Source organism: Fukomys damarensis, unplaced genomic scaffold, assembly GCF_012274545.1.
Source record: "Fukomys damarensis isolate Sample0158 unplaced genomic scaffold, DMR_v1.0_HiC HiC_scaffold_6, whole genome shotgun sequence".
NCBI lineage: Eukaryota > Metazoa > Chordata > Mammalia > Rodentia > Bathyergidae > Fukomys > Fukomys damarensis.
This window is the reverse complement of record NW_022900918.1, coordinates 40717362-40743512: the sequence shown is the minus strand read 5'-3', so window position 1 is coordinate 40743512 and position 26151 is coordinate 40717362. Positions and strand designations below refer to the sequence as shown.

The 26151-nt window shown below is 44.6% G+C and overlaps 1 protein-coding gene across 1 annotated transcript in view; it reads right to left on the bottom strand.

Annotated features, from left to right (window-relative positions):
* The window catches only part of Myo16 (myosin XVI), a 378094-nt gene that overhangs the window by 237864 nt on the left and 114079 nt on the right, over positions 1-26151 (bottom strand). Inside the window, exons 7-10 of the mRNA XM_010619995.3 lie at positions 24167-24292; positions 17230-17305; positions 14200-14353; positions 4103-4250 (exon numbers count right to left, since the gene is read on the bottom strand). Of these exons, the coding sequence (XP_010618297.1) occupies positions 4103-4250; positions 14200-14353; positions 17230-17305; positions 24167-24292 (504 nt within the window). The remainder of the gene's footprint in view (positions 1-4102; positions 4251-14199; positions 14354-17229; positions 17306-24166; positions 24293-26151) is intronic.

Genomic DNA, 26151 nt, shown 5'->3' with positions numbered 1-26151 from the left:
CCAGCTGTTGCAGGCCCAGGAGTGATGCCTCCATGTCACCAGGCCTCGCCCTAGACCCACACCTGCCAGGAACCGTGGAGCTTGCTGGCAGGCAATTGTGACACAAGGCTGCTCCCAGAAACAGGGTCTCTCAGAGGGGCCTGCTGCACTGCACTGTGCTCCGGCAAGCAATGCTGACTTCCCCAGTGTCCCAGAACCACAGGTGCAGACCACGGTTGGACCCAGATGGCTGTCGTTCTTTCTCGCCCTGCGCCCCTATAAAACCTTGTGTTCCTGGGAGCCCTGAGACAGCGCTGAGGATGCCTGCCCCCTCCCTGCCCTTGTGTTCTCTACTGAACAAATCCCACTCCTGTCTTTCACCATTACTGTCCCCATCTTGCTTCTGGAGGGAGTGGTCAGACTTGCCTTGTCGGAAGAACCCGAAGTCAGATCCTGCTGGCCTAGGACTCAGGCAAGCAGGGTATCCAGAGAAAGACCAGTCAGGACACTCAGCCCTGAGCTGCCACACCGCACCTGGTTCCCGACTTGGGGTCAATCTGGACAAGGCTGGGGTGTTCCTGCACTGATGGGTAATGTAACTGATGGGCACCGTGGACTGGAATGCTTGACTTGCATATAAAAAGGCTCTTGAAAAATACTCGCAAGGGTCAGGGATTTAGCTCGGGGTGCCGCTGCTTGCCTCACGAGCACAAGGACCCAAGTTCGATCCCTGGTACCAAAAAAAAAGACAAATTCTCTAATGGGCAAGGCTGCGTGTTCCAGAAGGGCAACACCCATCGTCAAAAGTCTTACATAGAGAGATATGTGAGAGGAGACTATATTATCAATTTACGGGTAGATGTAAGTATCTTTTCTTTCTAATGTATTTGCAAACATTATCCCAAAGAATTAAAATTTAGGCATCTCATGGATGCCTCAAAGCTAACAATGTAGTATGTGTACATATTTATTTAGGCACAAATATTAATATGCCTGTGTCATATGCATGAATATATAATTAATAATATGATTGTAGTAACGTTGAACAATGCAAAAATGGCCAAAATATACAGCAAGCTGGCATAACTATTGAAATTCCAAAGCAGTCTGGAAGCAGAGAAAAATCAAGAGCAAGATGCTTTTCTTCAACGGAAATGATTTACACTAAGAGAGTAAAGTTCTTCTCACAACCACATCGCTAATGATGCCAGGGCCATTTTCTGCCCCCGCAGTCAGAAGAAGCAATGGCAACGACAGGTGTTGGCATTTGCTCTGAGGAGGCTGGGAGGACACGCAGGGTCTCTCCTTGCTGTTCCCACAGGGTCTCCTCCCCACTGCCACAGCTGCTGTGTGGACAAGAGAAATATGGGGCTGACAGCCAAGTGCGACCGCCCCGCCCAGCCTGTTTATAGTAAGGCAATGCCAAAACAGTGGGGCACAACAGGGGAGGTTTCCTGGCACTGACCGAATCACGCCAGGACTGCAAAGTGCTCAGAAGGAAGCTCTGATCAGCAGCGTTAAGCAGGGTTGTCCCAGGCACAGATTCTTTATGAAGATCTCAAAGGCATGTTGGCCGCAGGCAGTGAGCACCAAGGAGGAGGGAGCTGTCTGACTGGTTTTATGTTGTAACTGTAGGGTGAGTACTGCACAGGACAAATGTCTACCATCAGATACGATAGTCTAAGCCAGTATCCTATAAAAAAGCTTTCAGAGGGCTGCATATCTCCTCAGGACTGACCTTTATGTTTTATTATTTTATATATATTTGTCCAAAAGGAACAATCTGAAACATAAAACGGACATAATTCACAAGATACTGAAAAACTTGAAAGTGCTTTGAGAAATGTTTCAAGGTCTGAGGAAATTTGTTCCAGGACTACTGTAACCCCCGCTGCACTTGCCTCCGCTCCTAGAAGGCTGCTGGCAGCACTGCTGGGTTCACTGCTCTGGTCTGCTTTGTCTGCTGATGATTTTTCTCTCTGGGAGATGGAGCAGACACCCAGGGAGCAGCTCCTTGCTCATTGGGCAGCAGAGAAGCCTGACCCGGGGGTGAGGGCAGCAGGACAGGGGATCCCAGTGTAGGGGAAGCTACAGAATCAAGCATGGCTCAACGGGAAGGGAAGAGGAAGTTAGATGACAACACTGGGTGACCTTGGTCCTAGCAGGACAGAGCAACAACGGGACAAGTTCCATCTGAGCCTCCCGAAGCTCACACACGGCCCTGCTGAATGCATGGCCCTGTCACAGGCCCACCCTCCTCCTGCTTCTTAGCTGTGTTTCTTGGTGACCTTGCCAGGCCCTGTGGCTTGCTAGTCCCTCTCTTGGCTGAGGAAATACAATTGAACACACACCTTGTGTGGAGAGGAGCAGACCAGAACATAAGGGGAGAGGAGGGGAAATGTGTATTTTTAAGCAGCAAAAGAAAACTTCTCTTTTCTCAGAGGCATTATGAAAGCAAATCCTATTCTCACTGATTCTCAGAAATGTTTTTAAAACGTTGACTCAAACCTTGAATCTCCATCTGCAGACACCATTTGAGAAGACTCACATGCTACAAAACTTTGGGAGCAAAGATGCTCATTGGTTTATATTTTGATTAAAATTTTTTTCCACATTATGAATGTCTCTGTAAAATGTGACTCAGAACTCTGTAAGCTTCAGAAAGTCTGCTCCAAGGCCCCCTGTGACCGGGGAGCGGGGAGCCTAGCATAGTCGGTCCCTGCACTGCGTCACCCAGAGGGACCCACCTATGTCTCCTGGCCAAGGCTGTGCGGGTCTGAGGCAAATGCAGCAGCCCGAGGCCTCGGACGCTGCCATGCCCTCCACGGGACACATGACCACCTCGCCCTCACGGTTGTTTCCGTGTCTAAGACACGAGGTGAAGCGCTGACATTAACAGCAGAAAAGCAGCCCTGCCAGGGCCTCACGTGATGCCGACAAGCTGTGATGGTCCTCTCACTTCTGAAGAATGCTTTAGATTTTCGGAAAATACTGTGTTGAGTTAACATTGAAAAACAATCATCTTGCCTGTTTGGAATTATTTTTGTCTCCAGGAGGTGAAAATCTAAGTACCTTAATGGAAGATCTGAGCCAAATTTGCTTATCTTTCCTTAAATACACAATTATCTTTGAACTTCTGCTGAACTTAGACAAATAAGTGAGAGCTGAAGGGCACATCAATGGAAACATAAAATAAATCCAGAAATAAGAATTCACTACAAATCATGCAATGGCTCTACTTGTATCAGAAAGTGTTTTTTTTTAAATGTTGACAAATCTCAACTGTAGAATATCAAATTAACTTTAGAGTTTCCACAAATTTTTATAAACTAATTAAGAGAAGTATTTCAAAACAATGTCAATAAGAACGAAAAACAAAAAGAACATTTTAAAGTTTTCTGTATCTAAAGCAATCTAAATTAAATTAAAATTTAATTTGGAGAGCACCGTGTTTAGAAACTCTAGCTGAACTAAAATATTCAGAATTAGAGACCCTGAAAGAAAATCATTTCGAAGATGCAGATTACACTGGCATTTACAAGACACAATTTATAAAATCACTTATTTCTGAGCAATGAAAAAAGAGAACACACTCACTTCTGTTATCCCAACCTCATCAGCCTGCCAGCTCCAAAGTGGTCTCTTTTAACCTCAGCATGGTGCTCCATGCTTGGAGTGCACATGCGCGTGCACACACACACACACACACACACACAGTGTGCCACCATAGTTACTTATTTCTAAGTATAATGGCTGTCAGTGGCTCATTCTTTTTCTGGCCTGCATTTGGATAGTTGGGGGAAACAGAAAAGCAGACTACCTGATGTGCAAAATAATGACAAAGGACTTAACGGGAAAAGTGTGAGAAGTAACAACAAACTGGATGAGCCTATGTTCCTGGCATGGAGGTGAAATCCAAAGTGGTGCAAAACGCAGTAGCAATTACATTTGTCATGATGAGCACAGTGCACTCTCTAATAATGGGAACTGTACGCGAAACGGTAACCCATGCATTCCTCAGTTTTTCTCTGAATGGACTGAGTGAACGTTTGCTTCTGAAACATGCTGGAGCATCAGCGGGACAGCACATGGAAGAATACCGCAGCCGTGAGCGACTGATTACCTGCTCGGGTTTGCTGCAGCCGTTCGCCGTGGCACGCTCAGGGGTGGTGTCCGGGGACTGCTGCCTGCACTGCCCTTTGGTCACATCTTTGAACATGGTGTCCTTTTCCAACAAGCTGTCTTGCTTGGCTATGGGTAGCACCAGGGGGCTGGTACAGGAAACAATCAGTACCATGATTAGTGTTCTTCTAACATGATCATATCAGGCAAAAGCTGCAGGATAGCTGGGTGCTACAGTGGTGGTCTATTCAGATAACAGTTTCTAGAAACTGTAGGAGAAAATAACAACATAGAATCTGTGAAGTTTTCTATTAATACCACATTTCATTCATTCACTTGGGCTTCTAAGAAAAAAAAATCACATTCATTTAAGCTCCAGAAGAAAATGTTTACATATTTAATTGTAAGAGACAAATCAATGAGTGATTTAAAAGCTACGTTTGAAATGCATGACTGAAATAATCAAGATATTTAAATGTAAAAAACAGATAGAAAACAAGTGAAGAAATGTGTAATCATGTATTCAGTTAAAATATGATTCGTTGAGGATATAAAATACAGAACTATGGGCAATATTTAAGCTTATAGTGGAAATAACAATAGTAATATAAGAACTAGAAAAATGTTTAAGGATTGAAATTTGTTACTTGCACACAGCTCAAACTAGGCAAAAATAAATAAAAGCTAGTTCATCTTAGTCTTCTATAAAGTACAATGCCATAAGAAAGACATTATTTTATAATGTTCATCAAGAACAAACACAATTTAAATGTCAAATTGGCATTGTAATACTTTACTATAGGATGCAAAAATGTATTCCCCAAATGTTTTCATACAAGCAGAAATGCACGCACATGTAATCAAGTCAACATATGTAAACATAATTACTTCCTGCAGTTTACAGCACCAATTATGATTCTAATTAGAGCTCAATGCAATTGTTTGCTTTTTTAAATTTAAAGGCTATTGAGGTCAAATTTATATAAGGTAATATATCCCCTTTCAAGACTTATACTTCAACGATTTTTGCCAAAATTTTCATAGCTTTGTAACCAAAATAACCATGAGTTATTTTTTGTATACCATTTGTGCCCTCTGGAATCCATTATCAGTTGTTTTAGTGGCTCTTAAATGTAGTGTGAATTGAATTTTTAATTATTTGCTAAATACAAATTGAATATATTGCAGGTGTCCAACATGGTGGTGGATTACACGCATGCTGACACCCACGGCCACACTGAAGAGCATGCGTGACCACCAGGGACACCAGACCCCGGGAACCTGACCATCTTTAACAAAGTTTGGACCACTGCCCCACATCTTCCCATCTCTGGCACCGACTTCTATACTCTTGCTCCATGAGTTTGGCTTCTCTAGACTTCCCACATGCATGAAGTCCTGCAGGGTTATTCTTCTGTGTCTGGCACATTTCACTTAGCATAGTGTCTTCCAGGCTCAGTCATAGTGTAAGCAAGACTTTTTTGGTGACTCAACAATGCCGCATTGTGTATATCTGCCTCAATTTCTCTGCCCATCCAGCCGCTGGCTGCACCTTGGATGGCTTCGTTCTCTTGGCTGCCATGCATAATGCCAACATGAACACCAGGTACAGGTGTCTCTTCGTCCTGACTTCGCCTCTCTCGGCTACATGCTGCTGGGTTACATGGTAGACCTGCTTCTCCTTTTCGAGGCCCCTCCATCCTGCTTTCCACAGTGCCCGTGCCTATTTACATGCCCACCCCCAGGTTACACGGCCGCTCTCTCCTCAACCCCCACCCACATTTACCACCGCTTACCTTTCTGACAAAAACCATCATGCCAGGCGGTGGGGTGGGGTGGTGATATCGCCTGTGCCTTTGATTTGCACTTATTCGCTGGTTAGTGGTGTTGAGCACTTTCTCATAAAACTATTGGCTGACCACTGGTGCGCCTTCTGTGGGAGCCTGTCTATTTAGGTTGAATGCCCATTTCTAATCAGATGATTTGAATTTTTGCTGTTGCGTCGTGTGAATTCTTTGCAAGTTGGGAATGTTACCCTTGAACATATATATGGCTCACACCTGTTTTTACCAGTTCTGTAGGTTGGCTTCCAATGTTGATCATGATGGATTTCTTTGCTATGCAGAAGCTCTTTAGTGTAACATCGTCCTAGTGTAAGATCCAAAAACATTATCACCAAGACCAAAGATACGAAGTTTTTCCTCAAAGTTTTCTTTTATCCATTTCAATTTAAATTTTGTATGGCTATAAGTCAAAGTCCTGATTTCAATCTCCTGCACATAGATACCCAGTTTTCCCATCACCATTTAGTGAAATACCTATCCTTTCCCCTGCTGAGTTCCAGGGACCCTTGTGAAGACACAACTGACCATGTTGGGTTTATTTCTGGCCAGTTGCTGTTGCTCTCTGTTCTTATGCCAGCATCACCCTGACCTGATTTCTACAGCTTGTACTTCAGTGTCCACAGGAGACTGTCACACAGCTGTTAACAGTAGCACTAAGTAATGGAAAAAGATCACTATACAAAGTGAATGCTTGTAATGATTATAAAAGCTCATATCCAGGTCTACTTAATACTAGTAAATAATAATCAATTGATAACTTTCAAAGAGTTCTTATTTCTTCTTATCCACCCTGACTCATGTTCCTCATTTTTAGTTCCTAGGAGTGTGGCCTAAACTGCTTTGACACAGGAGCCCCTCAGATGGATGGTCATTGTGTCTTCCCTGTTTTTTCTTTTATGTGAATGAGCCATCTGTGAAATGCCCTAGTGGTTACTCGGCGCTTCACATGGGACCGTCTCTGTCCTCAGCACTCAGCATGTGTTAACTCTGTTGTAGGAAGCACAGCATGATGTATGTGCTATTTTATGCCCATTCTGATGCACACTGAGTACTTATTGATCATGGAAAAGGTTATTCAAAGATCATTTTTAAAACTAAAATGCAATTATGCTTATAGGACAAGATTCAATGAAGGAGGAATGCATCAAAGACAAGAAAAACATGTGCCAAATGAGGGGTAATTTCATGAGCACGGTGGACCAACAACCCAGAGTCTTAGCATCCTCCTCAGTGCCCCAGGACTTAAGACTGGCTTCTCCCAACTCCTGGCCCCTGATTTCGTTTTCCTACAGCACCAACTCTAGAAAACTCGTCAGTGGGAATTCTTTGAGATATTTCCTTCTCCCAGCCTCTTCCAAGTCTCCAGACTCAGGAGAGACCTGGGAGCCACTCTATGAGATGTGAGCATGGAGGAGAATGTTGGACACGGGAGGCCACCTAGATAAAGGCCCACGGCCAGCCTCTTCCTGTGGCGCTTCTCATGGGCCCCTGATAGTCTTGTCCCGCCACAGCCTTTGATAAAGACTTCCTTCTCTTCTTCCCTTTCCTGCTGCAACTGTTCTGTGAGTGAGTTTTTTCATGCTTCTAGGCATAGTCTGTATTTCCCAAATTTTCTTCAATGAGACTTTACCTTGATTATACAAAATTATTGGTGATAGAAATTTATCCAATGAGAAACACAAAAAGTAGGACTGAAATAGGGTATTTTCTGAAAGCCTCCACAGACATAATGCAGAAGAAACAGCCGAAATGAAAGTGGGGGCCAGGGAGAGGAGACGTGGCAGGGAAGCGCACCAGCGGACAACGATGTCTGAGCTCTCCCGGACATAGCCAAGACTTCCTCGTTCTGATAAACATAAACAGTGTTTCAGGTAGAGCGAACAAGCCTGCAGAAAACAGGCTTTTACTTTTGACAAGGGGAAAAGGAAAATAATAAAATGAAACTAAGACTGACAACAATCACTGCTCATTATAACTAAAGCGATTTTAGAACACTGCAGAGATGAAATAAGATTGACTCTGTGGAGATAGGTTGGGCTGACAATCACAACCACGGAAAACATTGAACGGAAACAAATGCAAAGACACTGCATTCGTGACTGAGATATTTTGGTGCTTAGAGGAAGGGACTGAGCGCATCTCTCTCAGTGTTCAGTCCTGGAGACAGAACCACACAGACAATGTACTCCAGAGAATTCCATTAACCTGCTGGAGACCATTTATTATTAACGTTAAGTAAGACAGATCTCGGAGACACTTGAATTAATTGCTATACTTCAACTCTCCCAGAATTAGTTTCATAACAGAAAACAAATGAGATATTGTTAGGCTGACAATCACAACCACGAAAAACATTGAACGGAAACAAATGCAAAGACACTGCATTCGTGACTCAGATATTTTGGTGCTTAGAGGAAAGGACTGAGCGCATCTCTCTCAGTGTTCAATCCTGGAGACAGAACCACATAGACAATGTACTCCAGAGAATTCCATTAACCTGCTGGAGACCATTTATTATTAATGTTAAGTAAGACAGATCTTGGAGACACTTGAATTAATTGCTATACTTCAACTCTCCCAGAATTAGTTTCATAACAGAAAACAAATTTACAATTTAAAGACCACTTTGGCAAAGTGGTTTACCAAACAAATACAGCTCTATATCAAATGGCTGCACAGAGTTTGTATTGTTTTTGAGACAATTTATATTTATCTCATCAGTCCTTCACATATATCTTCAAAGAAATTTTAAAATTATCAAATCTAAGTGACTTCAGGTAACAGAAGTTTTCATTTCATCTCTAGCTCATATTTTCCATGCCATCTGCCAACGTAGTGTTCACCTCACCTCTAAAATGCCCAGGAAGAGCTTCGCTGTGGAGCATCTCTGTGTCTTGGGTCTCTCCTGGCCAATTCTGTTTCACACACTTAGGGTGGCGTCCCATAGCCTAGCTCTGCCCTGGGGAAATGACAGCTTTCCCTGGGGGAGCCGGATGCAGTCCTTCCAGTTAATGACACGTGACAGGTCTGGGCTGACTGAAATATCTCTAAATTAAAATAAGTTTAATGGAAACACTTTATGCAGGGAGTTTCTGAAAGTTTCCAGTGTTGGCTTTCCTGGAAATGACCCCTTAAATGTACTATTCTAGCCCTTCTTCTATTTCTTTCTCTCTACTACTAGACCACAGAATTCCCTTCCACATGAGAAGTCTTAGGAAATTAATTGTCAGTTTTGTGAACACTCTGGAATTATAATCTGCATAATTGTAGCAATACAGTTGTAATATTTGATTAGCAAACAGGGTGGATAATTTATAGCACTTACTACTAAATGAAAAATACATATATTAAATAAGGTATTAGGTATGTTTTGTAATCTGCAGGGCAATATATAAACATGCATTTTTATTGCTGAAATAACTATCCATTATTTATTTTCTCAAAATAGTAACATGAAATGAAACCACAAAAGAAATTTTACGCTAGACTTCCAAAATTCTAACAAAAGTAAAATGTAAGTTGGGGACACTTCCAGTCTGAAAGAGGGCTTTGCTAGTGATTATGTGAAACAAGCAGGCACAAAGTACTTCGGACCAAACCAGGGCCCGTGTCACCTATGAGAACTCTCTCCTGAGCGTGATGGATTAAAAGGACAGATGGGTCATAAAACCGTTTCGGAGAGTTGAAACACACTGGGGAGTTACAGTCCAGCCTGACATCATTTTAACATTCTGAGAACGTGTCGTTCGGTTGTCACTGCGGGAATGTCACAGAGTCCTTACCCTGATGAAGATGTCTACAATGGCATCATCTTACGGAACCACGGGGCATTGGCACACGTGGCCCATGCTGAATGACACATCAGCATGCAGCGCGTCACTGAACTACCAAGACCACAACTTCTCTGGTCCGCAATTCTGAGATTATGGAGCAAGGATCAAGACACCTGAGAGGCTGGTACTCAAAGGGACATGCAGCTTAGGTGCTCCAAGTCCCAATACCAGCCGCTGTTCCGTGAGGCTGCACAAATGGGAAACCAGGCACAGGATTTTCAGGAACTGGATTTTTGTTCTTCTCACAAAACAAGAGAACCAGAAGCAGCAACCTGGGCTGGTGGTGACCTTCTCAAGTAGAACTTCCGGGGCTTTGGTTGGCTCTAGTTTCCCATTCCGCCATTCTGAGAGAGTTATCCCATCCTATGCTTGCAGGATCACTTACCAGCTCCATAGAGCACATTCATGCAGCAGGCAGGGAGAGAACAGAAGGACAAAAACAGTATGCTAACTAGGTAAACCTGTTCCTTTTAATCAAGAAAACAGCACCTCTTCTGGAGGCCCTACCCAGTTGGCTTTGTTAGAAACAGCAAATAAAGGTGCCATCTTTGGCATATGCTTATATTAAATCATTGTTTTCACATTGAAAATTCAAACTGAGTTGGGTGTCTTGACTCTTAACTGACCACTCTATACTCCAGACCCATACATTTCAGTGGCCAGTACAGTGGCTACTAGGGTCAGAAACTATGTGGCCCCCAAATTTACATGCTGACACCGAATTGCCAAAGTGACAGGTCTGAGCAGGGCAGCCATGACGGTGGAACCCCAGGAATAGGAATCAAAGCCCTGAGAATAGGTGCCTGGGGAGCTGCTCGTCCTTCCACCACGTGAGACACACTGCAAGGAGTCACCATCTGCGAGGTTCAGGGTGTTTCATTACAGGAGTCTGCACAGCCCAAGGCTGGAGCCTCTGGCCAGTGCCCTCTTCAGAGGCTGAGGCTGCAAGTACTTAAGTGGGTGCTTTCCATTCCAAACACAATGGTGGTCCTACAAGGAAGAGAAAGAAGAAACTGGATGCTGCGTCCCTAATGGGATGACAGCTGAGCTGACACAAGAACCTGAGCACTGCTTGGCTGAGGGCCTCCTGGCGGTGACAGTGCCTTGGGTTTTCTGAGCAGCAGTTGGAGGGCCCAGTATTGCAGTCTGGATCTTGACTGTTCCTCAAGTCCACGTATTAAAGGCTTGGTCTCCAGTTTGGGTCTGCTGGGAGGTGGTGGAGACTTTAGGAGCTGAGGCCCAGGAGGGGTCTTTAGGTCACTCTGGTGGTGTCCCTGAAGGGGACCCTGAGAGCCGGCCCTTCCTCTTCCTCTCTTTGGCTTCTTGGCCATGGAGTGAGCAGCGTTGCTCTGCCAAGTCCTCTAGCCCTGATGGGGTTGCCACGAGTCCAGAGCGTTGGGGCCAGCCATGGATTGGAACCTCTGTGACCGCGAGCCTCTCTTTGCGAGTTTAAAGGCACTTGGATATCCTGTTATAGTGATGGACAGTAGGCTCACAAGAGAGCCTTTGCAAGTGTGGGTCCAGAACCAATGACTTCAGGTAACAGAAGTTTTCATTTCATCTCTAGCACATATTTTCCATGCCATCTGCCAATGTGGTATTCACCTCACCTCTAAAATGCCCAGGAAGAGCTTTGCTGTGGAGCATCTGTGTCTTGGGTCTCTCCTGGCCAATTCTGTTTCACACACTCAGGGTGGCGTCCCATAGCCTAGCTCTGCCCTGGGGAACTGACAGCTTTCCCTGGGGGAGCCGGATGCAGTTCTTCCAGTTAATGACACGTGAGAGGTCTGGGCTGACTGAAAGTCATCAGCACTGGGCCAGGCACTCTCCACACCTACACAGTGCAGGACCGAGGAGCAAAACTCTACTCCTTCATCCACACCACAGGCTCCCTGGGCCTCCAAGATGCCACCAGCAGGTAGCAGTGCAAAGCCCTGGAATCCCCATCCTTGGGGTCTTCTTGCTCTATTTTATGTAAGTAGTGGGCGGCATTGTTGGTCTTTCCTCAGATGTACATGGACCATGCTGATGTTTGCTCACCTACTTGCAAGTTTGTGCTTGGGGTTTGTTGTTGTTGTTGTTGTTGTTGTTTTTCACTTTTTAAATTTTTTTGGACCAGGGACTCAACCCAGGACCTTGTTCTGTGCTACATCCCAAGCCCCTTTTTTATTCTGAGAAAACACTATGTTAAGTCATTCAGTTGCTCAAGCTGGGCTCAAACTTCAATTCTCCAGCTTCAGCCTCCTAAATAGCTGGGATTATAGGCATGTAGCATTGTGCTGGGCTCTCTACAAAAGTTTTATAGTTGTCCACTTTCTCTTGTTTGCTGAAGATTTACCACTGCAGATCAAAGCACACTGACTTGAGAAACTTTGGGAACTATCCACAATTGGGAATGCTTATTAATTTTGCTTGTAAAACCCCACAACAGACCCACTGGGAGAAAAGCAAGCAACAGCAGACTTGGTGAGCAGCCTGAAACCAATCACAAAGTGGCTTTCGTCAGGTCTGCATTTCAGTGCTCTTTTCCAGGGTAAGTGCTCGTAAAATCAGCCTGGCCACTGCTGCCACAGCTCACTGCCATGAGCTTCTGCACAAATCTGCAGAGGTCTTGCTGGTCTCTATCTCAGGTGATGCTGTTTTCCTGGGAATGGTGGCTAGGGCCGTGCTGGCTATGAAACGTGTGAGCCACTTCAGGTCTGGCGTGCATTTAGAAGAGCTGCTCTGTGGGAGCAGAAGAGAGGCTGGCGCTGAAGCAGCAGGTGCTGGGAGGGACTGCAGCAGCATAACTGCCCCCGAGGGACGTGGTGCACAGGCACACGCTGGGTGGCAGAGACCAGCATCCTCGTCCAGAGGAGGGGATACTTCCATGAGGAATGTGCCCTGTGCTGGGCTCCAGCAAGCAGAAAAGGCTTTCTGTCTCATGAGGGACTTTACCATGTGATTCCTGTCCTCCACAGACTAGGTAAGTGGCCCAGACTGTAGACTCTGCACGGCACAGCCCCAGGAGACAGTTATACCTTGTATCCTTCCTTGTTCCTTTTCTGCACGTGCCCCAATCACGAAGACAACCATGCTACTTTCAGCCCAGGCCACATAGCACCAGTTCCCATGCCACCTCTTCCGGTTTGTCTTACACTACAAATAAAGAGCGTGCTGGACCTCGGGTGGACCTTAGCACCCGACAGGCTGTGGCTCCACCTGGTCCCGGCCTCCAGCCATAACCTTGGTGTTCCTCATATCTCTCTTTTCTCTTCACCTCTCGCCACTCTCCCTGGCCTTGAACCCTGTGCTGTGTGGGTCATGTAGGCCTCTGTCTTTCCCATCTGAACATTTCCTTGGGGTGCCGAAGACCTAAGTGGTCTGCTTTTTTGTTGTCCTGAAACACTCCAAAGCATGAGACAGACGGGAAACAGGCTCAGACCCACGAAGCCATTCCTCACAACCCCGCTCTCGGAAAAGACATCAGCAGAAGGAACTTTGACCTGTAATGTTCTTCACAAATTGATTTCCTCGATCGTGATATAAAATTCACATCACGTTAGTGGATTTTAGCATATTCAAAAACTGGTGTAAGCACCACGAGAGCCTTCGTCCAGGACTTTTCCATCACCCCACAGCAGCAATCAGCCATGGAGTCGCCCATACCCACACCCCTCATGGAGCCTGGCAAGGGTGTCTATGGTCCACTCCTAAGGATATGTGTGCTTTGGTCACTTCACGCGCATATGTGTGTGTGACATACAGAGTCATGCGCATTCCACACGTGTCTATACACCTATGCCACACGTGCACACCTGTGCTGGCAGAGAGGAGCTCTGGGAGGAGACTGTGCACTGGTTTTGGGTTTAGTGCACATCCCCCACAGTGAATTCAACGTGCATTAGGTGTGAGTTATTGCTCCGTCATTCAGTTTGTACAGATGCTTCAGACCTTGAACAAAATGACAGTTTTCACCCCAGCATCTGACATCTTTAAGCCAGAGGAAATATCCTTCCATAGGATACAGTTTAGACCAGAAAAAAATTATTAGTGTTATGTAAAAGAAAAAAATGTGTATTTGTACTCCTTGCTTTAGAAAAGCCTGCTGCCAACAGTCTCTGGAACCTCACAGTCAGTTTAGCCAAGTGTACAGGAAGGTTCTGAGTACTGCCTTTAGTGTCACAGCCTCTGAAGCCAAACAGACAACTAGGATAGTAGGGCTTTAAAACATCGGGAGGTTTTCCTGAGTTATGCTAAGTTCACCATCAACAACCACTTCTGCTGAATGTGCCGAAAAGCACTGTCACGTTTTCTACCTCCGTGAGTGGAGAGGGGGCTGATTCTGGGCGTGAAAGGGCCACAGCCAGAGAGGGGAGAGCAGATGCGACTGGCTCCCGGGAGCAGGGTCCACGGTCTGCAAGCGAGGAGGGGACACTCACAGCTTGCTGGGAAGCGTGGGCAGCTCGTGCAGGATCTCTTCATATGGCTTCTCTTGGGCCAAGGAGGGAGCAGACACTGGCTCCCTCATCCTCTCTTCCCACGCCACCTCGGCCTTCAGCAGCATCTCCTCGATGAACTCTGAGGCAGCGACATCTGCAGGAAATAACGAGAAAGTCAGGCACTGCGGGGTGACAGCCCAGAACACTTGACTTTCAGTACCCAGATATGCCTAAAATGGGTGAAATTTATCAGCACACGAGGCAAATCCAACACATTAAAAGGTTATGGTGCGGATAAAATTGCAATATGGCCATTTAAAAAGACTATTTTGTCTTAAATCAATGACACATTTAATTACACATGAAAAAAAATAAGGACATATTCACCGGATGGTGTTTTGTAAAATGGAAAATTATGGTGAGGATTGGCTTCAAAGGATTTAATGCCATTTCATTCCTACTAAAACTTTTCCTGTGTCTCGCTCTGACTCAAAATGATAATAATACAAGGTATGATCATAAAATACAGAGAATGCTTACATTTATGACAGTTTTATTACAGTAAAAGATACATTAGCGTTAATTCCCCTCAAGTTATTCCCCCTTGCACCACATACATTTATCCCAGCGTCCCTGCCCCTTCCTGCAGCAGCTCTGGAGCCTTCTCCTCAGTGCCTCTAGCTGCACTGTCCTGGTGCCTTGATGTCCTGAGTGGGTTCAGAACGCTTCCCTTTCACGCTCACTTTCACCCGATCAGGGAGTGAGGTGGATGGGAAAACACTTTCACGTTTTTGTGAACCTGCCTTTCTGTTAAGCAGTGCTCGGCAGTAATGCTCACAATAGTTGTGGTCACACCTGGTAAACCACCGGGAAAGGAGATTCCAGAGCCACTGCAGGGAGGGGCAGGAAGGAGGGAGAGTGTGTTCCAGGTGAAGGGGCCGGTTTGGAAGGGGACTCGTCCAGCGCGTATGCTGATCTCCCCCTTGTAGCTGTGTTCCTAGGGCTGGGATGTGAAGCGCTCTGTGAACACTCAGCCCGATGGACGTGTGTGCAAAGTGACACTAGGTTCTGTGATCAGAACAGTGCATCAGGCTCTTCCCACGACTTTATTCATCCCATCGGAAACATCGACTAATACGTGTCCTATAAAATGACAACTCAGCAATGATGTCTGTACACATCTGGGCAGCAATATACGTACAGCTCCAAAGTTTATTCCTAGCAAATCTAACACTGAAACTGTAACATCTGGAGGATGAGCCCCACGACTGCGGGAGGCGGCCACCAACTCCCGGGACTATGCCTGTCCACAGTGAGTGACAGGGTTTCGTGGGCCAGGCCACGTAATGTAGCTGCCACAAGACCGGCAGGGTACGGTCTCCCTTTGCCTCGGATTAGGTACCACACAAGTGAAGAGGGGAGAGAGCTCCGCTTCCTCGTGCTGAGAAGCTGAGCTTCTAGCCCACAGAAAAGTTACATCTCGAACACTTTTTTCCCCAAGACACTAAAATTCAGGAGCTGGAAAAGGATGAGAGCAGAATGCAGCAGGGATGATGGTTTCCGCTTGCTCAGCTGCCGCATGGCTGCCAGTTCCTTACTTTGTGCACTACCCTGTTTCCTGTCCGTGCTCCTTGCTCACTGGTGAGATGCTAGGATTTCTGGGAGTCCCCTGACATCTCTCACCGTATCAGTTCTCCTTGTGTGTGTCAGAAATACCTTTATTTAATTAAGAAATATGCCCCAAGGGTCCCTGAGGGTCCCGGTACCGTGGGTCTGGATGGCAGAAGAAAGTGCTGGACTGGCTAAGGTGACCAGGGCTGATGGACATCAGAAGTCTGTTCCCTCCCTGGGCCCCAAGAAGGTCAACCGTCATTGGCATTGGTTGTGGACCCTTGGCAGTGGCTCGGAAGAGGAAAGAAGGGGGGTCCCTGTGCGCCAGGGTCCCTGATGTCCTCCCCTGTCCAGTACGAGTGCAGGACAAGAAGCTGACACCACGGCCCCAGTGGAACTAGAGTTAGCAGAGGATGCCAACGTGCACATTTTTAAAAAGCTGCAATGTTCTTTCGCCTTTTTAATGTTTACTACAAGGCACAATCAGTGTTCAGTGGCCAATGTCATGATAACCAGACATCACTAGCAATAGCCTGAATCTAAAGCCTGAGACAAGTTATCTATTCCAGTTCTTCTTGTTATTCACCTCATTTTAGCAGAGAATTTTAATAAGCACTGAACAATCTCATTTAATACCTACAAAACAAAAAGTAGAGCAAATTCCTGCATCTTGGCTTGAACTAGAGATTTATGAAATAATTTTACTCCTAGCACTAACAGAATGATAACATCTAAGAATAAGGCCTTTTAGGGTTGGCAGAGACCCAGAGATGTAATAAATAAATAATTTATTCAGTTACTCAGATCAATAACTTCTTTTAAACATCTTTACATTCTGGTGTGACTTATACTAGACTCTTTATTCAAAATTCTTCTGCCTTTAACATTGTAGAATCAACTACGAAAAATTTTGTTACTAAATTTTAAAGCTATGAAACCAACGTGGCATCTATGTTATTAAGTAGAACATGAACACAGGAAAAAGCAGGGATAATTATGGAAAGTTTCAAAACTACTTTTTAGTGAATAAGTGACCTCAAGTCCAGGTTTCAGAGTTCTACCTTACTGTGAGACTGTTAGCCTCTATTTCCTATAATCTAAATACCTGCGCAGAAAACAGAGCACTATTGCTGTTGAAAAGTACCCTGAGGAATAAGCGCATACGTGCGAAGAGAAGAAACTGGTGAGGTAACAGAAAAGTGCGTTTCTACGTGTGTGCCCCGAATGAAGTTAGAGCAGGAAAAGCGGAATGGAAGGACGCAGCACAGTGGCCCACAGGGTTGTCTGTGCCCTGACAGCCTTCCACAGGTGGGGGTGTGGGTGCAATCACACTTTTCCCCAGTTCCACAGAAACCCGTGCCTTAGCTAGAGATGGAAGAAGGCAGGACCTGTCCGGGGCCCTGCATGCCCCTCGCCTACCTGATGGCTTCTCTTCATTTCGGTTCACGAGCTTTGGGTTTGCCTGATGGATCAAAAGGAGCTTCACCAGGTTTGTCTGCAACACAAAGAGAATGGACAGAGGAAGCGGACGCCCAACCTGAGGGCCCCTCAAGCAGTGGGCAGCGGTGGCCTCAAGGAGCCGACCGACTTGGCATGAGGATCAGCACGGTACAGTGCTCCTACCGAACCCCCTGCTGGCTGACCCTGGGAATGTCTCAGCAAGGTGCGCTTTCCAACAGAACCCCACGGAAATGAGCGGGCAGCTCCTGAGGACCGGAAGGAGATAATTCATACCTTTCCAGCTGCTCTAGGTTGTTCCATACACACTTACATGCATACTTACATATATGAAAGAGCAATAACTAACCTCAGCGTACTGAAATTGAGTATCTGTGATGCATCTCCAACTGCCCCTCCCAATTTCCCAGAGTTGACTATCAGGAATGCTGGGACATTATTATCTTTCTTTCCATGCTTAGCAAATACATTTGGAAGTATACCTACTCTGCTGACAAATTCCAGCTTACAGATTCCTCTCTGACTTTTCATCAGTGCGAGTCCAAGAATCCTCCAAGCTGAGTTTAACCAGTTTACTCATTTTCTTGGCTACCCAGAAGTGCACTGTTCAGATAAGTCACAACTTATGCACCTTCGCCTTGGTGGATATTCAAGCTGTTTGCAGTCATTTATCTAGCTTTGAAGTACCAGTGCGGATATCAGTGTTTAATATCAATATGCACTGTTTATAGAACGTACACACAGGATGGAATGGGTCAGAACCTGGGAGGAGAAGTCATCACAGAGCTTGGGTGGCCCCAGTTTTTTTCAAAATGATTGTTTGATTTACACTCCTACTCCACACAGGGGTCTTGCTGCTCCACACTCTGTGTATAAATTTACCAGCAGACATTTTCACAGGTTGCTAGGTTCTTGGTGTGGTGGGATTAGTCCTTGTGTCCCTAAACCCCTCTGTCGGAAATGGAAGTCTTGAGTACCTATAGGACTCTCTGGGCTTCCTTTTTGGTCTTGAGGCACTTTCCTAAATTACGCTTTTTCTAGTATTTTCCATCTTTGTTTAACTCTTCAGATTTGTTGGTGTAACACCATCGGCTGTTGCTTTGGTTTGAAATTCACATCAGACCTTACAGTGCAGCAGCATTAAGAGGCAGGGGCATCAGGGAGGATGCAGGCCACAAGGACCCTGCTGCTCCCAATGGGCTGTGGGGAACTACCTGGGCCCTTTTCACCTGTTCCCTCCCCCCTTCCTTGGCTGAGGCCATGGTGCAGCCCCCGTGGAGCACAGAGCATCCACTCTGCCTTCTTGGAGGTAGAGACGGGTCTTCCGCAAACACCAATACTGCCAGCTCTCTCACCTTGGCTTCACCAAGTGCCAGGCGTCTGCTACGAAGCAAATGCACCACGACTGTGCTGCTCCTCCCCAGCTGGTCTCTTCCTGCCTACTCCACAGCTGTGCTGTGTCTCTGGTTACTTTCTGCTTTACACAAATTCTCTTTCTCTTATCTTTCCCTCTCAGAACAAATAGTTATAGAACATGGCTCATCTCAATCAAAACAAATTCTGGGTACTGTTGATCCTTTTTATTGTATTTTGTGTTATAGTTCAATACTTTTTGTGTTTATGTCTTTAAACCCGCTACATTCTCTGTGCTTATTTTACTAATCTCTTCCAAACTGGTCATCTAGCTCCTTCACTTGGGAACACTCATGAACATTTATATTGGCTTTACTGTGTTAAAGGTTATACATTTTGATTATAACACCATTTTTCTATATCTCATATAGAGATAGGACTATCATTTTTGTTATGACTTTGTTCTAAATATCCTTAAATTGTCATTATGATTTCATTTTATATTTATAAAGTAGGTTCTCAGATAATACATGCATCTGCAACAGAAATGGCTCCTTCTCACTTAACAAATATTGCTACATAGCACTTTGGTAGGCAAGGGGAGCCAAAATAATGGAAATGCAACCACAAAATTAGAAGACCTCAACTCAGCTTTTATTGTGGAAATCAGAAACTTCTTATATACACTTCTGGTAATTTTTCATTTTTATTTATTAGTATATGTGTGCAGTACATAATGTTTCTACTCCTTGTGCGGAGTTGGTACATGTATATAACACATCTTTATTCCTTTTAAAATAATTTAAATGCAATAAAATTCACAGATATCAAGTGCACAGCTGTAAGTCTGACCCAACAGGTAAACAGCACAATTAAAATCCAGAGCATTTGCACCCCTTCTGCAGTTAACGTCCACCATGCAAGAAACCACACTGTACTTTGTACTACCTTGGACTACTTTGCCTAGTCCTAAACTTCATGTAAGTTTCTTAGAGGACAGAGAGAGAGAGACAGATGAGCAGGTAGACAGACTGAGAGCCAGGTGTGCCCCACACATTGTTCTGGACACGCATTCATCTTTTTGCATGCAACTATTCTCGCTTCCTTTTCTGGCCAAGGCAGGGTGCATTGTGTTAATTCCCTACAATGCATGCGTCCGTTTGAGCTGTGTCCCTTGTGTCCTTTGAAGAAAGCTGTCATGGATATTTGCCATTTTAAGGGTCATAGATTTTCATTTCCCTTTAGAAAACATTAGGAGTAGAATCCTGGGTGATCTGGAGAGTAGGCATTTCCTCTTTTTAAATAGACTGCCAGACAGTTTTACATCTTCTCCAACACTTGGTATTGTCACTGTAGAACAATTTTATCTGTGATTCCTGGAGTGAAGACGGATTTCGGTACATGTTAATTTACACTTCCCTCATGACTAACGATGCTGGACACCTTCTCAAGTGCTCAAGGGCCACTTTTGTATTTTCTTTCGTCAAATATCTATTGCAGATTTTTCTTCCATTTATTATTGGATTTTAAAATCTTTCTATCTTTGGTTCTGTATGTACTCATTATGTGTTCTGGATGTTCTTTTTCAGTTATAACTTCTTTTGGAATTTTTATTCTTTTTTTCTCTTGTCCTAATTTTGCATTTCATGTTTATTTATATATTGCTTTATTAGACAGATTCCAATGGGGCTTGTCACTTCAATTTTTTTCCCTAATGTACTGTTTCCTGTGGCATTCTTTACCCCTTATGGGTGTCCTGTTCAGAGGTCTGCAAATATCAGTAATTACTTTTGTCAGTATTCGCACTATAAAACTCACTAGGTTTCACTGTGTGCCCCACTGGCAAATCTTACATGGGTTTATTTGAAATTAGTGTTTGCCTTTACAGAATACAAATTATTTCAGTAAAATTAATATTCTTATAGCAGAGTTCTTATAATTAGAAGTTTATTTCGATTTTCAAGTGTATAGTTTACTGATGCTAACTAAGAAAAGGAGTTCTTTTGAAGTCTGAAAGATAAAAATAATACAGTATATTCTCAGGATATTAAAATAGGTTCCAGACAGAATTTTGTTTTAAATTAAGGCTGTTAGAGAGCCTGCATTTTTAAGTCACAGGGAAGGAAAGAAGGGAAGGAGGGAAGAAGGGAGGGAAAGGGAAAGAGGGAGGGGAGGGGAGACAGAGCAAGGGGGAGAGAGAATTGAAGAAGAAAGCAAGGAAAGCCCACAACTGAGTAAGACTGACCTTGTTTTTCACAAATTAAAAAGAATGGCAGTAAGCATAAAAGATTTGATCTTTTCAAAAGTCTCAAGAGTTTAATAATTATGTTGCACTTCAGAATCCAACTTAGAGAGTATGCCAACAACCTACTTCTCTCTCCAACTCTTAAATGCAGAAATCATTTAAGTAATAAAAGCAAAAATGCTTTCTACATGAAAATCTCCAACAGTAAAAGTAATTCCATTTTATTTAGGGCCCATAAAAATAAATACTCACGTGTGGAAAGAGAATCTTCTCCGACCCGGGGAATTCCTTTCTGATCACACAGAATTTCCCATGAGCCTCTAGGTAGAAGGCAGTGAGACAGACTGGAAGGAGGCGGCCGACTTACTCCTGCTCTCCTACCCTGGATATCTGCCAAGCTCACCAAGGACCAACCACAGGTAGGAAAATCAGTTCCACCACACCGAGACTTTAGAAGCAGCTTGGCAGTTGGTGGCCAGGAGGGCAGTATCATGGTGTGAGTGCATCGCCGTGTGTGTGTGTGTGTGTGTGTGTGTGTGTGCAAACACATGTGTGCATGTGTGTGTGCAAGCACGGGTGTACAAAGGGAAGGGTAAGTGACTAAAATTTAAATTCCTGGACACAGACTTTACTAATTTTTGGGGTAGTTCTATTTCTGTCTGATTAAATTTAGAAAATTAATTCTTTGATATTCTTTGATAATTAATTCATGATTCACTGCACGAGGGGCAGTGACACTGCTGATGTCCGCCAGAGCCCGGGCTCTGCCTACAGTTTGCACTTACATTCGGCCTGCACACGAGGCATGGTCAGAAGTGCGCATCTCCAACTCTGAAGACCTTGGGAGAATTTTGGATCTAAGTGTAAAACTGTCTGTAAATTAATATTTATTTATGATTCAACTATAAGATTGTGCACTAGACTCCCGATTCCATGTCATCGGAGGGACAGATGCTGCTGACACTCGGGTATTTTATGAGGCCGTCCTGGGGCTTCTTTCCAGATGCACCCTTTTCTACTCCACACAGTGAGTCCCATCCTCTCGTTCTTTTCTGTCCACCCCTCCTCTGGAGGAACGTTTCTTTACAACAGTACCTCAGTTTGTGTTGTGTGTCAGTAACAGGGTCACTGCTCACGGACAGGAATTTCTTTCCCACACTCCTGGAGCTTGGGAAGCCCGAGATCAAGGTTTCCCGACACAGCCCAGAGCTCGGGCTGTGCTTCCAAGATGGTGCTCCAGCAAGTGGCCACGGAGAAGCAGAACACCAGGCCTCAGGGTGGAAAAGCACAACGGCATCGCTCCGTTCCTGAAGGACAAGCCCTCACGACCCAGACACCTCCTGCCGGGCCTCACCTTCTCATGCTGTTGTGGGGCTATGGAGTTTCCTGCACGTGAATTTCAAGGAGTCCATTTAGACCAGAGCAACTCTTAAATGTGTGGTTCTTCAAACCGTTTCCCTGGCTGAAGTGCTTTTCCAGTGTGCGCGCCTCTGAATAATCCGCACCACATCTCCCCTTCTAGCCCCACCCAGCTCATACTGGGCCGGGTCCCTATTGGGCAGCTCCCCGAGGAGTTCCCCTAGTGTTCATGGTCTCAGAATGTTCACCCATCCCCTCCCGATTCAGTGGTCACTGACGAAGGTGGGCTCTGCCCACTGGGGCACCCACTGCTCCTCTCGTCAGTGCAACTGAGCGCGTTGCGTGGCAGGCGCAGGAGACAATGTGAGACGAGAACAACCCAAGGAGACGCTACAGCCGCACTCCACACTCACAGTGACCAGACCATCACAGCACACTCTGGAAGGCTGGCACATAGGACAGGGCCGCTACATGCATGGTGGTGCAGGAGGAGCATGGTCAGAGTTAGAAAAGTCTAGCAGGAAGTGACGTCACCTGTGTACCTACCAGGTAAGGAAGAGTCAACAACTTCAGGTAAAACAAAGAATAGGACACATGGTTAGGGGGACTTATTCTGTGGTGGAAGGAATTCAGTAGGGCAACAACCTCCAAAACAGCAAAGAGAAATGCAACTGGAGAATTAAGCCAGGGCCCAGCCACTCGGAGACTTACGGAGTGTGCTATGGAGTGGTATATAATGTCACAGCCTGGGAAGGAAGCCACACCACGCTGAGGTATAACAACTGCGGCCGCCATGCTGAGACCAGACTGGTGGGAGGACAGTGTGGCCAGGAGGGGTGGACTGTGCAGGGACATTGCTCCCTGGGCCAGGGTGTCCTGAGGATGCACGGAGCAATCAACAGTGGTTTCAGCTCAAGCAGCTGGAAACCCTCCAGGAGGAGGTGTTGCAGGCCCAGCGTTGCACAGTGAGGGAGGAAGAGGAAGGACTCAACGAGCAGCGATGTGTGTGGTGTGAATGAACAACACAGAGAGATCGTTGGACACATAGGGGTGGGGGACGATGTGGTCACCTCCCTTCCCACAAGCTGAGTCAAACCACAGGGGAAGAAGAAATTGCTTGACTTCTGGGCTCGACAGGCAATGCCTCTAAATACTTCAGCAAGTGCATTATTCAGATTCTGTGACAGATATTTTGCATGCTGGTTGGTATCAAAGACACTGAATTCACTCTAACTTCACTGGATATTTTACCCCCAAACTATTTGGAAATCAGTTTAGTTTCAATTTCCAAATACAAATAAAATGGTTGTTGTTTCATATATTACTAAGACTTTAACAGAACAGTATCCCTATTTTGAAAGCTACTTTCGATACTAGTGAGTTATTGTGAACACCGCTGTTCCATGCTCCCATATAAATCATGTGTTGTGTTCTTTTTCTTCATCAGAACAAATTGGAGCTCAGTGAGAAACTGACTTGTGAATAGTAGCTCAAGATGTATTCGCTACAGCCAAAAATTAAGAGAAATTTGCTCCCCATCCTTCATTCATTAAAATGAAATATAATTTATAGGAAAAAAGAGCATAAAATGTAGTTTTGTTTTATCTAGTCCCTGTAGAAAGCAAACAGAATTACTATAAACCTGTAAAACTAGCCTGTATGTGCTACACTGAGAAAGAGTATTAACACTGTTCTAAGAAGAATATTGCCAGAGACTATTTTTCCAGTAATTTTGACTAAACTATGCAAAGTTGCAAGGAATGTACATGTGCCCTTGCAACATTAAATATTTTTATCCAACTACTAAAATATTTGTAGAATAAAGAGACACCATTAAAATTCAAATTACACTGATTAGCATATAATCTGGAAAACAATAAAATTAAATATGAAATGATCTGATTAGAGGACGATTTTGTGAAATGACGTAGAGTCCTTTACCTGGCCGTACTTGGCTGCCAAGTGCAGAGGCGTCCAGTACTGGTCGTCCGTGACATCGAGGTTCCCACCGTGCTCCAGGATGAGCGACACCACCTCCTTGTAGCCACTAGCACAGGCCATGTGCAGCTGCAACCAAAGAGACATCATTCCTGAGCTTTGCTACAGAGAACAGTGAGGCCAACAGAAAATGTTTAGTGGTTTACAGAGAGAGGTTCAATAAGAAACTGGATCTGAACTAGTGTAAAGTAAAAAGAACATGACTATAATTTTTGATTTGTTACTGTCATTCTTTAAAAGAAATATTATGAATTATGAAGACATATTAATGATTATTTTCCCTCTGGCTGTGAGAGTCTGTAATTCCTATCCCCTCCCATTGTTCCTTTCCACTGTGATCTGAAATTTTTAAAATGAAAAATTCAGTAATTCAGTATTTCACACCTTCCTGCCCACAGGACAAAGAGTTATCGACCAGCTTTAATATTCCAGGGAATTCCAAGACAGCTGTAAATCCTGAAATTGACCAGTGCACTTCTGTCCCCGTGAAGGCATAGAACCAGTGGAAAAGATCAATGAATCCCAGCGAGCTTACACATGACTCTCTGGTTACCTTCTTTTCAGTGTACTGCTTATTTCCTGAATGGAATCTAAAGTTTAGAAATGAAGGCTTAGGATCTATAACAATGAGTGCAGAATTTGGAGAACGTTTTTTTCAAGTAGGGTAATTCCATTTCCAAAGCAGCAGTTTTTCTTCCTAAATAAACTATCAAACTGTTATCACACCCAAATTAAATGGGGTTACTAAATAAGTATTTGATTCACTTCATAGACACGATAGATAGAACACACATCATGAAAGGAAAAAGAATAAATACCTTAAAAGTAGTAAAACCAGTGAGATCGAGGTTGGTAGCAAAATCTTTCATAGCTTTTTATTATACAGAAAAAATATTTACTGTACATATAGTGATGAAACTTAGCAGAAAATATGTTTTTATACCTTTGTACTTACACTCTTCAATCCAGTGTATATTAGCCTAATTATTGCTGGTACTTCCAACTTCATTGTAATAACAAGTAATTCACTTAATTTAAGGCATACATAAAGCTTGGTGTCCTACCCAAGTCTCACACACACAGACCCTTCCATAGTTTGCTATATTCACAGTTCATCTTCTTCGTAGTCCAGCAAGCGGTACTGAGAGTAATACATACACAAGTATCGCAGAAGCGCGACTGCATCTGCCTTTAGTCCTAGAGAACTAGTGGTACACGCACTTCTAAATCCGGTCCGCTTAATGCAAGTAATTAGTAAATACTTAGCAGGTTAGGCTGGGCAATCCGCAGGAACATCTGAATTTCAGAGGACCTTAGATTTTGGTATAAAATGGCATCTGCAAATCTGAGTCAAGATGGACCTGTCAGTTCTAAGGTTTGCAAATGGTAGTACTTCAGATACGTAAGTTGATTAGATATCTTGTAGGCAGTTAGATGGTGCTCAAGGAGCCAACATGGAGGATAATCAAGACACATTCACTGTGGCCAGAACTGTAAAAGGAAAGAAACGACTACACCCTTGTGCTTCCCCCCGGGGATAAAGAGATAAAGAGCAGTGACTGACATTCTGAATAGGTATCAATCATCTGGGTGGGGGGCAAGGTCTCAGCCCAGCCTTTCCAGGAAATATTCCTGACCCCCACCCTTACTGAAAATCCTTGTATTCTTGCTATGTGACTTGCTCCCCAATTTGACCCCCCATTTCATCAATATTACCTGGGTGACTGTTCTTGTAATCTTATTGGTTGGTCGTGGTTTTGCCCCACCTCATGCCCACCATGTAAATTTCCATTGGGTCTTCCAGTTTTGTCCCACTTTGTTCCTACCTCACCACATGGCTTGGCTGTATAAAACATCTTTGAAAAGTGGGGTGGGCGGGCAACCCACTTTCTGGTCCCCCTTCTGTCTCTCTAGACAGAAGCTTTCTT